We start from the raw sequence: 16,450 nt of genomic DNA, 5'->3' as shown, positions 1-16,450 counted from the left end.
TGTCTCTGTCTCTGTCTCTCTCTCTCTCTCTCTCTGTCTCATTGTGTCATATGGATTACTGTTAATTTATTATGCTGATCTGTTCTGTACGACATCTATTGCACGTCTGTCCGTCCTGGAAGAGGGATCCCTCCTCAGTTGCTCTTCCTGAGGTTTCTACCGTTTGTTTCCTGATCAGCTGATCTGTTTTCTCAGCTCAGAGATCAGGATCATGATCAGAGTTGAAACAGGGTCCTGGTCAGAGACACGTCTCCTTCTTAAAAAGGTTCAATGGACAGTAGAGGACAAGTGAGGACAGAGGACAGGTGGGGACAGAGGACAGGTGGGGACAGAGGACAGGTGGGGACAGGTGGAGACAGGTGGGGACAGTTGAGGACAAGTGAGGACAGAGGACAGGTGGGGACAGAGGACAGGTGGAGACAGGTGAGGACAGAGGACAGGTGGAGACAGGTGAGGACAGAGGACAGGTGGGGACAGAGGACAGGTGGAGACAGGTGAGGACAGATGACAGGTGGGGACAGAGGACAGGTGGGGACAGGTGAGGACAAGTGAGGACAGAGGACAGGTGGGGACAGAGGACAGGTGGAGACAGGTGAGGACAGATGACAGGTGGGGACAGAGGACAGGTGGGGACAGGTGGGGGCAGGTGGGGACACATGAGGACAGAGGACAGGTGGGGACAGAGGACAGGTGAGGTTACCTGAGTCTCCCATGGCGTACAGGGTGTAGCTGTCGATCCTGAAGAAGTTTGGGAAACGTTCTCTGTTGATCCACGACTTCAGGTCTCCGTCACGTTCCTCTGAAACACGCACAATTCACAACGGTTGTAACCACGGTAACGTCTGATTCATCTGTGTTTGAATCAACTTTATTGACACATTTAAATGGAACATAACCGAACTCCAGTAGCTGTCTCTGTCCATTAGCTGTCTCTGTCCATTAGCTGTCTTTGTCCAGCTGATGTCTCTGTCCATTAGCTGTCTCTGTCCAGCTGATGTCTCTGTCCATTAGCTGTCTCTGTCCATTAGCTGTCTCTGTCCAGCTGATCTCTCTGTCCATTAGCTGTCTCTGTCCAGCTGATGTCTCTGTCCAGCAGATGTCTCTGTCCAGTAGCTGTCTCTGTCCAGTCTGCTGTTTCTGTCCAGTCCGATGTCTCTGTCCAGTAGCTGTCTTTGTCCAGCTGATGTCTCTGTCCAGCAGATGTCTCTGTCCAGTAGCTGTCTCTGTCCAGTCTGCTGTTTCTGTCCAGTCCGATGTCTCTGTCCAGTAGCTGTCTTTGTCCAGTCTGCTGTCTTCCTCCAGTCCTCTGTTTCTGTCCAGTCTCTTCTATATGTCCACAGGTGTCTCTCAGACACAGAGTCAGTTTGTTGTCTCACCATCAAACGTGAAGAAAGTCCCATCTTTAAAAACCACCACAGCCGGCAGGGATGGCAGGGACACCGCCTGGAGACAGACAGAGAGGTGAGACAGGGACATCTACTCTACTGTCCTCTACTGTCCATCTACTGTCATCTGAGTGAGAAAAACCTTCGGCAGGACATCTCTGGAAGAGGAGAAGAAGAAGGTGTGGATGATCAGCTCTTCTGCTGCTGATGTGTAGTTTCCCTGAAAAAATCAGAATCAGAATCAGAAATACTTTATTGATCCCCGAAATCATTATTAATATAAATAATTATTTAAAACACCAGAGGTCACTGTGTGTGTGTGTGTGTGTGTTTGTACCTTCAGCTGTGATGTGGCTCCAACGTAAACAAACATGACATCATGGCGGTTCATGGCGTGTTGGAAGAGTTGCAGACTGTTCAGAGGTCGAATCAGCGGCCTGAAGGACACCACACACACAGGGGTGATGATGTGACTACTGTGATGTCACACTGACTACTGTGATGTCACACTGACTACTGTGATGTCACATTGACTACTGTGATGTCACACTGACTACTGTGATGTCACATTGACTACTGTGATGTCACACTGACTGCTGTGATGTCATACTGTGCAATTAAAGTCCCAGTGAGACAGATGTTGGCACGTCTTCAGTGTCTGTCCTTTTGACATGAGACATGTTACATACGTCAGAGAACAGAGGAGTCAGAGGGGTCAGAGGGGTCAGAGGGGTCAGAGGACAGACGAGTCAGAGGACAGAGGAGTCAGAGGACAGAGGAGTCAGAGGAGTCAGAGGACAGAGGAGTCAGAGGAGTCAGAGGGGTCAGAGGGGTCAGAGGACAGAGGAGTCAGAGGACAGAGAAGTCAGAGGACAGAGGAGTCAGAGGAGTCAGAGGACAGAGGAGTCAGAGGACAGAGGAGTCAGAGGAGTCAGAGGACAGAGGAGTCAGAGGACAGAGGAGTCAGAGGACAGAGGAGTCAGAGGGGTCAGAGGGGTCAGAGGGGTCAGAGGACAGACGAGTCAGAGGACAGAGGAGTCAGAGGACAGAGGAGTCAGAGGAGTCAGAGGACAGAGGAGTCAGAGGAGTCAGAGGACAGACGAGTCAGAGGACAGAGGAGTCAGAGGAGTCAGAGGACAGAGGAGTCAGAGGAGTCAGAGGGGTCAGAGGGGTCAGAGGACAGAGGAGTCAGAGGACAGAGAAGTCAGAGGACAGAGGAGTCAGAGGAGTCAGAGGACAGAGGAGTCAGAGGACAGAGGAGTCAGAGGGGTCAGAGGAGTCAGAGGAGTCAGAGGACAGAGGAGTCAGAGGGGTCAGAGGAGTCAGTGGGGTCAGAGGAGTCAGAGGAGTCAGAGGGGTCAGAGGAGTCAGAGGGGTCAGAGGACAGAGGAGTCAGAGGAGTCAGAGGGGTCAGAGGAGTCAGAGGGGTCAGAGGAGTCAGAGGAGTCAGAGGAGTCAGAGGGGTCAGAGGAGTCAGAGGGGTCAGAGGGGTCAGAGGAGTCAGAGGAGTCAGAGGAGTCAGAGGAGTCAGAGGAGTCAGAGGGGTCAGAGGACAGAGGAGTCAGAGGAGTCAGTGGGGTCAGAGGAGTCAGAGGAGTCAGAGGGGTCAGAGGAGTCAGAGGGGTCAGAGGACAGAGGAGTCAGAGGAGTCAGAGGGGTCAGAGGAGTCAGAGGGGTCAGAGGACAGAGGAGTCAGAGGAGTCAGTGGGGTCAGAGGAGTCAGAGGAGTCAGAGGGGTCAGAGGAGTCAGAGGAGTCAGAGGACAGAGGAGTCAGAGGAGTCAGAGGGGTCAGAGGAGTCAGAGGGGTCAGAGGACAGAGGAGTCAGAGGAGTCAGAGGGGTCAGAGGAGTCAGAGGAGTCAGAGGAGTCAGAGGGGTCAGAGGAGTCAGAGGACAGAGGAGTCAGAGGAGTCAGAGGGGTCAGAGGAGTCAGAGGGGTCAGAGGACAGAGGAGTCAGAGGACAGAGAAGTCAGAGGACAGAGGAGTCAGAGGAGTCAGAGGACAGAGGAGTCAGAGGACAGAGGATTCAGAGGAGTCAGAGGGGTCAGAGGGGTCAGAGGATTCAGAGGAGTCAGAGGACAGAGGAGTCAGAGGACAGAGGAGTCAGAGGAGTCAGAGGACAGAGGAGTCAGAGGACAGAGAAGTCAGAGGACAGAGAAGTCAGAGGACAGAGGATTCAGAGGAGTCAGAGGGGTCAGAGGAGTCAGAGGAGTCAGAGGACAGAGAAGTCAGAGGACAGAGGAATCAGAGGACAGAGAAGTCAGAGGACAGAGGATTCAGAGGAGTCAGAGGGGTCAGAGGAGTCAGAGGGGTCAGAGGAGTCAGAGGAGTCAGAGGGGTCAGAGGGGTCAGAGGGGTCAGAGGACAGAGGAGTCAGAGGACAGAGGAGTCAGAGGAGTCAGAGGACAGAGGAGTCAGAGGACAGAGGAGTCAGAGGAGTCAGAGGGGACAGAGGAGTCAGAGGGGTCAGAGGGGTCAGAGGGGTCAGAGGAGTCAGAGGGGTCAGAGGGGTCAGAGGAGTCAGAGGGGTCAGAGGACAGAGGAGTCAGAGGACAGAGGAGTCAGAGGAGTCAGAGGACAGAGGAGTCAGAGGACAGAGGAGTCAGAGGAGTCAGAGGGGACAGAGGAGTCAGAGGGGTCAGAGGACAGAGGAGTCAGAGGACAGAGGAGTCAGAGGAGTCAGAGGACAGAGGAGTCAGAGGACAGAGGAGTCAGAGGAGTCAGAGGGGACAGAGGAGTCAGAGGGGTCAGAGGGGTCAGAGGAGTCAGAGGGGTCAGAGGACAGAGGAGTCAGAGGACAGAGGAGTCAGAGGAGTCAGAGGGGACAGAGGAGTCAGAGGGGTCAGAGGACAGAGGAGTCAGAGGAGTCAGAGGAGTCAGAGGAGTCAGAGGACAGAGGAGTCAGAGGACAGAGGAGTCAGAGGAGTCAGAGGACAGAGGAGTCAGAGGACAGAGGAGTCAGAGGAGTCAGAGGACAGAGGAGTCAGAGGACAGAGAAGTCAGAGGGGACAGAGGAGTCAGAGGGGTCAGAGGGGTCAGAGGGGTCAGAGGAGTCAGAGGGGACAGAGGAGTCAGAGGAGTCAGAGGAGTCAGAGGGGTCAGAGGGGTTAGAGGACAGAGGAGTCAGAGGACAGAGAAGTCAGAGGACAGAGGAGTCAGAGGAGTCAGAGGACAGAGGAGTCAGAGGACAGAGGAGTCAGAGGGGTCAGAGGGGTCAGAGGACAGAGGAGTCAGAGGACAGAGAAGTCAGAGGACAGAGGAGTCAGAGGAGTCAGAGGACAGAGGAGTCAGAGGAGTCAGAGGACAGAGAAGTCAGAGGACAGAGGAGTCAGAGGAGTCAGAGGACAGAGGAGTCAGAGGACAGAGGAGTCAGAGGGGTCAGAGGGGTCAGAGGACAGAGGAGTCAGAGGACAGAGAAGTCAGAGGACAGAGGATTCAGAGGAGTCAGAGGAGTCAGAGGGGTCAGAGGGGTCAGAGGAGTCAGAGGGGACAGAGGAGTCAGAGGAGTCAGAGGGGTCAGAGGGGTCAGAGGACAGAGGAGTCAGAGGACAGAGAAGTCAGAGGACAGAGGAGTCAGAGGAGTCAGAGGACAGAGGAGTCAGAGGACAGAGGAGTCAGAGGGGTCAGAGGGGTCAGAGGACAGAGGAGTCAGAGGGGTCAGAGGACAGAGGAGTCAGAGGACAGAGGAGTCAGAGGGGTCAGAGGGGTCAGAGGACAGAGGAGTCAGAGGGGTCAGAGGGGTCAGAGGGGTCAGAGGACAGAGGAGTCAGAGGGGTCAGAGGGGTCAGAGGACAGAGGAGTCAGAGGACAGAGAAGTCAGAGGACAGAGGAGTCAGAGGAGTCAGAGGACAGAGGAGTCAGAGGACAGAGGAGTCAGAGGGGTCAGAGGGGTCAGAGGAGTCAGAGGGGTCAGAGGGGTCAGAGGACAGAGAAGTCAGAGGACAGAGGAGTCAGAGGAGTCAGAGGACAGAGGAGTCAGAGGACAGAGGAGTCAGAGGGGTCAGAGGGGTCAGAGGAGTCAGAGGGGTCAGAGGGGTCAGAGGAGTCAGAGGAGTCAGAGGAGTCAGAGGGGTCAGAGGGGTCAGAGGAGTCAGAGGGGTCAGAAGGGTCAGAGGAGTCAGAGGAGTCAGAAGTCAGTCATATAGAGGAGCTCCTGAAGCAGATTTTGGGTCTGATGCTCAGAGGCTCTTAGCAGACACCAGGAGGTGGACTGAAGTCCTGAACCCCCCGCCCCCCCATCCGTGATTGTCCCAACAGGATGTGATGTGAGTCAGCGCAGTGTGATGACACTGTTTCCTGTTGGGCTGTCAGTGATTGAGCTGAACGTGTGTCTGACGCCCTATGTTTATTCTGTCGTTGCCGTTGGAGACGCCGCCATGGATGAAGGACTGCTGATTGATGAGATTTAAATTTGGGAGTTACCTGAAGGACACCTGATGTCACACTGACTGCTGTGATGTCACACTGACCGCTGTGATGTCACACTGACCGCTGTGATGTCACTACAGAAACCCAAATAAGTCATCATCAGGCTGGAGGGAGATTAGCAGGAAGGTTTCTGGTGAGAACTGTAACGCTCAGCAGAGGTCGCTGTACTATAGATGGGGGTGTGATGCATTCTGGGAGCTACGGCAGTGACACCTATCAGTTACCTGTGACAGTGATGTCATCTGGAATAATCAGGAAGTACATACTCATCCTGTCAGAGGTCACTGTGAGGGCGCAGCTGATTGAACCGACATGACAGAGTGACAGAGAGCGCCTGATGTAACGTGACGTGGCGTGACAGTCTGACGCTCACATCCTGATCGGACACACTGTGAGACAACATGAGATAAATGAGCACTGACCCTCCGACTCGATTAGCAAAGTCCATGATTCCATCTTTGGTTCTTGGTCCTGAGTAAAAATATCTGACGTCTTTCTTCAGCCTGAGAACACAGAGAACCATCAGTTAGTTAAAACCGTCAGTCAGAACCTTCACTCAGAACCTTCAGTCACAACCTTCAGTCACAACCCTCAGTCAGAACCATCAGTCAGAACCTTCAGTCAGAACTCTCAGTCACAACCTTCAGTCAGAACCTTCAGTCAGAACCTTCAGTCAGAACTCTCAGTCACAACCTTCAGTCAGAACCCTCAGTCAGAACCTTCAGTCAGAACCTTCAGTCAGAACTCTCAGTCACAACCATCAGTCAGAACCATCAGTCAGAACCTTCAGTCAGAACTCTCAGTCACAACCTTCAGTCAGAACCTTCAGTCAGAACCTTCAGTCAGAACCATCAGTCAGAAGCTTAAGTCAGAACCCTCAATCAGAACCTTCAGTCAGAACTCTCAGTCAGAACCATCAGTCAGAACCCTCAGTCAGAACCTTCAGTCAGAACCATCAATCAGAACCTTCAGTCAGAACCATCAGTCAGAACCATCAGTCAGAACCCTCAGTCAGAACTCTCAGTCAGAACCCTCAGTCAGAACTCTCAGTCAGAACCATCAGTCAGAACCTTGAGTCAGAACCATCAATCAGAACTCTCAGTCAGAAACTTTAGCCAGAACCTTCAGTCAGAACCATCAGCCAGAACCTTCAGTCAGAACCATCAGTCAGAACCATCAGCCAGAACCTTCAGTCAGAACCTTCAGTCAGAACCTTCAGTCAGAACCATCAATCAGAACTCTCAGTCAGAAACTTCAGCCAGAACCTTCAGTCAGAACCATCAGTCAGAAACTTCAGTCAGAACCCTCAGTCAGAACCATCAGTCAGAACCCTCAGTCAGAACTCTCAGTCAGAACCATCAGTCAGAACCTTGAGTCAGAACCATCAATCAGAACTCTCAGTCAGAAACTTCAGCCAGAACCTTCAGTCAGAACCATCAGCCAGAACCTTCAGTCAGAACCATCAGTCAGAACCATCAGCCAGAACCTTCAGTCAGAACCATCAGTCAGAACCTTCAGTCAGAACCATCAGTCAGAACCATCTGTCAGAACCTTCAGTCAGAACCTTGAGTCAGAACCATCAATCAGAACTCTCAGTCAGAAACTTCAGCCAGAACCTTCAGTCAGAACCATCAGTCAGAACCATCAGTCAGAAACTTCAGCCAGAACCTTCAGTCAGAACCATCAGCCAGAACCTTCAGTCAGAACCATCAGTCAGAACCTTCAGTCAGAACCATCAGTCAGAAACTTCAGCCAGAACCTTCAGTCAGAACCATCAGCCAGAACCTTCAGTCAGAACCATCAGTCAGAACCTTCAGTCAGAACCATCAGTCAGAAACTTCAGCCAGAACCTTCAGTCAGAACCATCAGCCAGAACCTTCAGTCAGAACCATCAGTCAGGGTTAGACTCCGCCCACACTGTCAGCCCGCTAACGGAAACAGATCCTTCTTCAATGTTCCAGTCACAGACTTGTTTATGTTTGTGGTTTTCACTGCTTTGATGAACTGTAAATATAAACAATTTCTACAGATACAACATATCTATAAACACACGAATCTGTTTTTCAGAAATCAAACAAATAAACAAACAAAATCTACAAAATATCTGTAAACACATTTCATCAGTTTACAAACAAATAAAAACGTTTCAAACATTCACAGTTGTAAACAGACGATTACACGTTTTATATCTGTCTACAGATTATAGAGAGACACATGTTCCCTGTAAGACACAGACACACAGACAGACAGATAGACAGACAGATAGACAGACAGATAGAGACACAGACAGACAGATACACAGACAGATAGAGACACAGACACACAGACAGACAGACACACAGACAGACAGATAGACAGAGACACAGACACACACAGACACACAGACACACACACACACAGACACACACAGACACACACAGACACACACACAGACACAGACAGACACACACACAGACACAGACAGACACAGACACACAGACACACACAGACACACACACACACAGACACACACAGACACACACACAGACACACAGACACACACACAGACACACACAGACACACACACAGACACAGACAGACACAGACACAGACACACAGACACACACACACACACACAGACAGACACAGACACACACACACACACACACACACACACACACACACACAGACACAGTGAGGTGAGTTTTTGTTGTTAATAGAGACGGTGCAGCAGAGAGGACTCACATGACGATGAGTGGATAACCTCTGACCTTAAACTCTTTGGCCAAACCTGAAGACAGGAAATCAAAACAACAACAACAACAACAACAACAACAACAATAACAATAATAATAATAATAATAATGAATCAATGGATCAGACTGATTGACACACAGGTGTATCACAGGAAACAGGTGACTTTTATTTTGGTAGTCTGACTTACCTTTGCTGACGGTGGCGTCAGATTTGCCGACATTGATTGGAGAACCGAGACTTTTGAGTTCTGATCCGATCTGATGCCAAACAGGGTCCAGCTGTTTACAGAAGGAACACCAGGGGGCGTAGAACTGCACCAGAGCAGAGACACCATCTCACAGACTGACACTGAACGCACCGTCTCACAGACTGACACTGAACGCACCGTCACACAGACTGACACTGAATGCACCGTCTCACAGACTGACACTGAACGCACCGTCACACAGACTGACACTGAACGCACCGTCACACAGACTGACACTGAACGCACCATCTCACAGACTGACACTGAACGCACCATCACAAAGACTGACACTGAAGGCACTGTCACAGACTGACACTGAACGCACCATCTCACAGACTGACACTGAACGCACCATCACACAGTCTGACACTGAACGCACCATCACACAGTCTGACACTGAACGCACCATCACACAGTCTGACACTGAACGCACCATGTCACAGTCTGACACTGAATGCACCATCACACAGACTGACACTGAACACGTACAAATGTAGGAACAATGTGAGAACATTCAGGTGAGAACAGGTGGAAATAAAATGGACGTACTTTGATGAGCCAGATGTCGTCGGCTCCTCTCGTCTCCAGGAAGCTGTTAAAAACAATCAGACTCATTTCAGTTACCATGTTCTTCTTCATGTGTTGAACTCTTGCCCACACATTTTCCATACATGATCACATGTTAGAGACATGATCAAAGGTCAAAGGTCACTGTGACCTCACAAAACATGTTTTTAGCCATCACTGAAGAATTCATTCACTAATTCTGACCAAACTTGACACAAATGTCTAACAGGATAAAATAATGAAGGTCAAAAGGTCAAAGGTCAGCTTGACTGTGACATCATCATGTTTTAACGTCATATCTCAGGAACAGAAGGGGAGACATTTGGTCAGATACTGAATTGGTGACTCTAATCTTGAAACTGTGCTGATTGTATAGATCTTCTGTGTGTGAAGCGTCCATGTTTTCACTGACATGGATGGAGACTGTCAGAGACACTGGACTGGTGGGCGGAGTCATACAACCACAGGGTGGACAGGTGGGCGGAGTCATACAACCACAGGATGGACTGGTGGGAGGAGTCATACAACCACAGGGTGGGCTGGTGGGCGGAGTCATACAACCACAGGATGGACTGGTGGGAGGAGTCATACAACCACAGGGTGGACTGGTGGGAGGAGTCATACAACCACAGGGTGGACTGGTGGGCGGAGTCATACAACCACAGGATGGACTGGTGGGAGGAGTCATACAACCACAGGATGGACTGGTGGGAGGAGTCATACAACCACAGGGTGGGCTGGTGGGCGGAGTCATACAACCACAGGGTGGACTGGTGGGCGGAGTCATACAACCACAGGATGGGCTGGTGGGAGGAGTCATACAACCACAGGGTGGACTGGTGGGCGGAGTCATACAACCACATTATTTACAAACGTTAATAGCCGCGTTTCCCAGTTAAGAGCGATCTTAAGACTTAAGAGCACAGTTAAGAACGTCTTTGGTAAGAAGGGTCGCTAAGATACGAGTGTTTCCCAGATGAGTTCTTAAGGCCCTTCTTAGGATCACTCTTTAAGAAGCTCTTAACAGGAGCTGGACACTACCGCGGTGCTGAAACTAAATCAATTGATGTCAGGCAAATCAATCACCCACCACTTCATCAGCCATAAGTCAGTCACAGCGCTGCTACCTAACGCACTAACCCCCTGCTGCTCGTGTGTAAGTGTGCTCTAATAATTCTAATGAAAAACTAAGACGATAAATATTTGTTAATGACCTATTGTCATGACGAAAACAAGACTATGACTAAATAAGAAGTAGTCTTGGTAAGAGAATCATGAGGACTGTGTGTTTGATCGCCTGTACCAGTGAGGTATTAAAAGTTGGTAACGAAGGACACCGAGTGTTGCTGGTTTTGTCTTGTTGATACTGTTCTGTGGCCGAGCACCTCCAGATGTTTTTCTTCTTTTTTGAGAGTGCATGTTGTCTTTCTTCATTAATGTTTTATATTTGACCTAAAAAACACAGACGCCTTGCTGAGGCCGGTGCCATCTCCCACCACCTCCAGGAAGCTCCCCACTGCGTAAAAACGCAGCGCAGCCAGGCACTGCACCTCCGGGCTGAGGGCCAAATTGCACCAGGTTGCCCTCTGGATGTGTGGAGACACTAATTGATGAGGCGTTGTATCTCAGTACTTCATTTGGACAGCCCGGTCTGACAGCACGTCCAGTGAGCTGAAGTGCTGATGCACAAATGCATTTACATATACGGTTTGGCTTCGCACACGGCGATGCTGTTGGTTAGCAGCGAGAATATGCTGTAAAGCAGCCATGGTATCTCACACATGTGTGATGTGGCAACACCTTTATGTAGAGTAGCGGGTGGAGCGTCCCTTGATGAGGTTCCAGCTGAGCTCAGTTACACCTGTCAGCTGCCTGATGTCTGAATGTAGCAGGTTTGGAGGGTGGATGTGTTTCTGTTGAGCCCTGATGCATTTTTTGGATGTGGTAAACTATCTCATATGTGCATACAGATGTGGGATATGTGCAGACAAATTACGATAAATGATCGTCATGATGATTCATTGGTTATTCCTTGTACTTATTTTTCTTCTTATTATTATTTTTCTTCCGCCAGATTTCGGTGCGTAACTTGTGCCACAGCTTTGAGCGCACATAGGGTCTTCATAAAACATATAGATTCAAGATTCAAAGTGTTTATTGTTATATGCACAGTAAGGACACGCATTTCCCTGCAGAATGAAATTTGTTCTTTTCTGTCACCAATTAATGCTAAACAATATAAATCTGAAGTATAAAATAGGTCAAAATATATACACTGTGCACTGTTTTAACATCTCCTTGCTTAGTGTAATATTAATGTGCCTGCTGCGGTACCACTGTTAAGAGTGTGTCAGCTTGATCTTACAACTCCTTAGTGAAAGATCTTCTTAGCGCTAAGAGCGATTTGGGAAAGGCGGCCAAGGTCAGTGCATCGGAAGTCTTTTGACCTACAGGAACATCTAAGAACAAGCATTTTGTGTTGCAATGCTTTGAATCTGCTTTCATCCATCCACACGACATTCACTACACTTCAAAATGAGCTTGGGCTATGCAGTGGAGAGATGCCTACACCCACTTAAAAGACAGGAAGTATGTACGAATTCATACCATTGGCAGAACTCGTAATGTGGTGTCTTTTGTTATAGAGTGTCTTTGGAGAGAGGGACAGAGAAGGTGGACTGTCGCACACAATGTTGAATAATCTGTAATGTTTCTGTAAGTTATTAATAACCTGTGACATTTGTAAGCACCACGAGCTGACGTGTGCATCACAATACATGAACCGACTCATCGGGGATTCCTCCCAGTGCTGCTGGTCAGTCATGTAGTGTGAAACCACAATGACTACAAGACAAGTTGTGTAGTGTGAATTGAGATTAAACAGACTCTTGCAGACCGTACAGTGTTGTCAGCAACAGAGAATGCACTCAGTGCACATAATGCTTTTGCCTTTCCTGGACCTACTATATCCCAGAAAGATTGGACCTGTAGAGCACCTGATGCCATCAAGATCGCAGTGTTCTTTGGCAACAAGTCAGAGTTGGCTATTACCAGAATCAGGACATCTGTATCAGGAGAGAAGAAGGTAAGTTGAACATCTGCAGATTTTAGTTTTGCTGGAGACACAGTGAGACAGACCATTAAGGTGTCAACTTCCTCGTTGTTTTTGCTAAAGCTTCTATCTTTGTTGCTCTTTGTGCGGCCATATGTTGAGGTGATGTGACCAACTGAGGGCAGACTTGCCTGTATTCCAGAGTTAACTTCGCCAAAGAGTTCATTTAAATCAATCATTTATTAATCACATGAAACGGTACAAGGTATGACTCCATTGAAATGTGATCCCATCAGCTGCTTTAACCTGTGTTTTGGAAGTTAATCATTTCTTCTTTCATTGAAGGCTGCTGCTTTATAACAGACATGTTTACAGACTGGCTGCAGTGTGTGTGATGGTTCTGTGCGTCCATGGTCTCTGGTTGTGGAGTGATTTAACTGTAGTTTTGGGTGCAGGTGCTTCTGTTGTTTCACAAATGAAATCCACCAGAGACTCAATGAATTCATTGATGACATCGACGGAGATGTCCAGGAACGTGTCCTATCCTCTGATTGGCTCCACCTCTGATGTCACTGGGGATGTGGTGAAGTATGCTGACAGATCTCAACCCCAATGAGACAGCCGTACGGTCACTCCTCGCACACAGTGTGAGCGCTGCTCTGTAACCACCTCTGGATGCTGTATGGCAGTGATCCAAGGTGTTTGTTCTCCTTGTGACGCAGGGCGAGCAGGAACAGGACAGCACCTCATATTCATATTGTCACACCAGTCCTTATTTAGTCCTCTGCTCTGTCATATTAATAGATAAAGATCTCAACTGACGACTGCTAAATAACTTATTGTGTTTAACGTTAGCTAAGAACGTCATCCAGTGGTTAACACTCCTTATCTTTGCTGCTGTTTTACTAAAGCCAGCTGCTAACACTACCTAGCTAGTTGCCAAGAGTAGTAATAAGAGATACAACAATGTTGGGATTCACAGGACCACAGATGATTTGTCATTTCTTAAAATCTAAACTGGACATGTGAAGGCTTCTCTTTTCTGCATGCTCTTTGTTCTTCAGACAAAGAGAACCATTTCTCACCTCAGTGAGAACAGTCGCCAAACTTGATTTGACAGGACTTTTACAGTGACATGTGACTCTGTGATGTCACAGGCATCTGTAGAAGGTCTGCTCCCTTCAGACAATCTTTCTCTTACTCGGGAGCTGCCGAACAGCCCACACCTCTCTTCTCCGCTGGGCCTGGACCAGCCAATGGACCTTGCTTCTTGCCCTGAAACATCACAGGTGTGGCAATTGCTCACAGACTCTCTTTTCCTGGACCACGACTTGCCCACGCTCAAGGCTGAGGCAAACCTGAACCAGAGAAGTTAGACTTGCAAGCACAAGATTTGCAACTAGCTTTCTAGCAACAAGGAACCAAGCGAGTTAGCACCCAGCGTCTAACTCTGCAAAGCCCTGAGCGACCAGCTTCCTCGTTGTTTCACCTTTGGAACATGGAAAGGACAAAGACTGCAGCTGAAACCACAGCTCTTTCCAGCCTTCTTCTGCCGGCTAACAAAGCAGTACACCACCAAGTGACTCTTTCTTTTATCCACTCAAGGATCGGTAACGTAACAACTGGGCATAGCTTATCACAGCTTTACAGGCTAAGCAAGACTGTTTGACTTGCTGTATGTGATTTAATTCTGTCATTGACTTATTGTTGTGATTGTTGGCAGTTAGGTCATTGATTAGTTGGCTTTGCCAAAGCTAAGTGTTTAGTTTGCTAATACTGTTCACAAACAGATTCTTGCACACAACTAAACAATCTCTGCACTAATTCAGACCGTTTGCAACACACGTCACATTGACACAGACTCATTAACAAACAGGCTTTCAACAGAGCTACATCCAAACAGGCAACTCAAAGTTCCTGCTTCTTTTCCTTTGTCTTCGTCCTGACCACATGGTCAGACAGACACCTCCCCCGACCTGAAGCCAGCTTTGATTTGGCCATCTTGTAGTTCTCTCTCTCTCTAGTTTTGTAGGCCAAAATGGCTCTTTGATCAGTTCTCAGATCAGATCTCTTTGCTAGTTTGTGAATAAATATAATTCTTTGGAATCATACCTGCTGTCTGTTTAATGTTGCACAAGAGTGAATGAATAGTCAACCTCTGCTGTGTCAAGAACTCCTTCAGGCTTTACTGTTACTTTTGGTTATGGTTATTATTTAATTATTAATTAAAATTCCAAATTAATAGTTTAGCCTATTTTATGAGACTGATATCTTTAACTGGCTATCATTTTTCCCTTTACGGGAATGGTGCCCCATGAGGTGATTTAATGTTAATTAAGTCACATTATTTAACATAATTATTAATTATTAATAATAATTATTTCCTATATCTAATTTACAACATTAATGGTGTCCACTTGGTGATGCCTAGAAATGCTGATCCCTACATAATTGGTTCCTCCGTGTTATGCCTAATTCATGTTCCCAACGACAACAAGAGATACAGCAATTATTTTCTTGATAAAAAAACAAATTAGAGGCAGACGCACCATCAGATTCAATTCTTAATGTATTGGAACTGGTCCCATTTGTTTCTTTGGCTTGAAAAATATATAATTAACTTATAAACTCAGAACCAATTTGATTTATCAATATGGACCCAGCTAAAAACAGGTTATGGCTGGTCGCCATTTTGAAAGTCCAAGATGGCCGCCACAGACACCTTGAAAAAAATGGAAACCTTGGTTTTGGGGTTTGTCAGACTCTGAACTTTCCAAAAATGCATAGTTTATAAACTCCCAGAAGATTTTGAACAAAGGTTGAAATCAGGACATAGTGACTCTGACTATTATAATAAACATAAACCTACTATAAACGTAAACATGTTATACTTTAAAGATTAACATATTATAAACAAATGTACTTTAAATGTAAACTTATTATAAATGTCAACATATTAATAACATTTCTGCTTTTCATAAGCAGGAGTGTTATAATGTTATAACATGTTTATGTTTGATACATTCACCTTTGTAATACTATTACCGTCATAACATGTTCTAATAGATTTATGTTCAAATTACATTCTTACATTTAGAATAAATTAACATTCATCATTCTATGCTTATGGTTATTACAGATCTGTGTTTAAATATTGATGTTTTCCAGTTCTTCAGAGTTCAATGTTGAACTTGTTTCTGTCGGTTCCTTCATCTTTATAAACGGCAGCTAAACTACGACCAACTGGACCCGGTCTCCCCTACAGCTTCAATCAATCATTTAAAGACACTCACGAGTCATCGAGCTCCTCCACGAAGGCCGACACCGAGACAACAACCAGCAGCACTGAAAAACATACAAATACAGAGGTGTCAGGCTGATCATTTTCACTGAATGATGAAATCAGAGCTGTGATTGGTTTATTGATCAGGTGAGAAACTGCAAATAGCTCTGTGTACTGTCACATTAAAGCTGTTCATCCAAAAGTCCCATAAAAAAACTGCTGATTCTGAGAGATGAACACTGTGGATGTTTTCAGGTTTAATCTGAGGCGACTCATCAGATGAATTCATCCTTCAGATTGAGATGTTTAATCTGACTGACTCTGCTAATGATGAGCAGATCCCGGAGCCTTGGAGCTGTTCAGGCATCAGTCTGTACCTGGTTTACAATCATTGGAAATATGAGTGAGGTTTGGTTCAGGACGTACCTGAGAAGAGCAAGACTGGGTTCCTTCTGACCGACGACATGTTGACTGACAGACACGCTGCAGACGGATTAACAGCAAGCAGCTAATCTGCTAACTGCTAACAGACTGAAGACACAGCTAATCTGGAGGATTAACATGTTACATTCAACACACTCAAACTTTATTGACAGCAGCATTAACACAGACACAGTCCACAAACAGGATGTATGATGTGAGACAGGAAGCCACGTTCAGTGAGGAAGAGTCCGTAGCGATGGATAAACTGACCGACAGGTGTGAGGAAGGAAACACTGAGATACAGAAGGAAGGAAAGGGGATGAGAAAG

General features: G+C 47.5%; 1 protein-coding gene across 1 annotated transcript in view; it reads right to left on the bottom strand.

Annotated features, from left to right (window-relative positions):
• Positions 1 to 16,231, bottom strand: part of LOC117272511 (protein disulfide-isomerase tmx3a-like) — a 25,736-nt gene extending 9,505 nt beyond the window's left edge. Inside the window, exons 1-10 of the mRNA XM_078173482.1 lie at positions 16,126 to 16,231; positions 15,710 to 15,761; positions 9,347 to 9,389; positions 8,738 to 8,861; positions 8,539 to 8,584; positions 6,237 to 6,317; positions 1,723 to 1,822; positions 1,528 to 1,605; positions 1,377 to 1,443; positions 701 to 799 (exon numbers count right to left, since the gene is read on the bottom strand). Coding sequence (XP_078029608.1) covers positions 701 to 799; positions 1,377 to 1,443; positions 1,528 to 1,605; positions 1,723 to 1,822; positions 6,237 to 6,317; positions 8,539 to 8,584; positions 8,738 to 8,861; positions 9,347 to 9,389; positions 15,710 to 15,761; positions 16,126 to 16,165 — 730 coding nt within the window. The 5' untranslated portion in view covers positions 16,166 to 16,231. The remainder of the gene's footprint in view (positions 1 to 700; positions 800 to 1,376; positions 1,444 to 1,527; positions 1,606 to 1,722; positions 1,823 to 6,236; positions 6,318 to 8,538; positions 8,585 to 8,737; positions 8,862 to 9,346; positions 9,390 to 15,709; positions 15,762 to 16,125) is intronic.
• Between the last annotated feature and the right edge of the window lie 219 nt (positions 16,232 to 16,450).

The sequence above is a fragment of the Epinephelus lanceolatus genome, chromosome 12 (assembly GCF_041903045.1).
Source record: "Epinephelus lanceolatus isolate andai-2023 chromosome 12, ASM4190304v1, whole genome shotgun sequence".
Classification (NCBI taxonomy): Eukaryota; Metazoa; Chordata; class Actinopteri; order Perciformes; family Serranidae; genus Epinephelus; species Epinephelus lanceolatus.
This window is presented reverse-complemented; position numbering and strand designations above follow the sequence as displayed.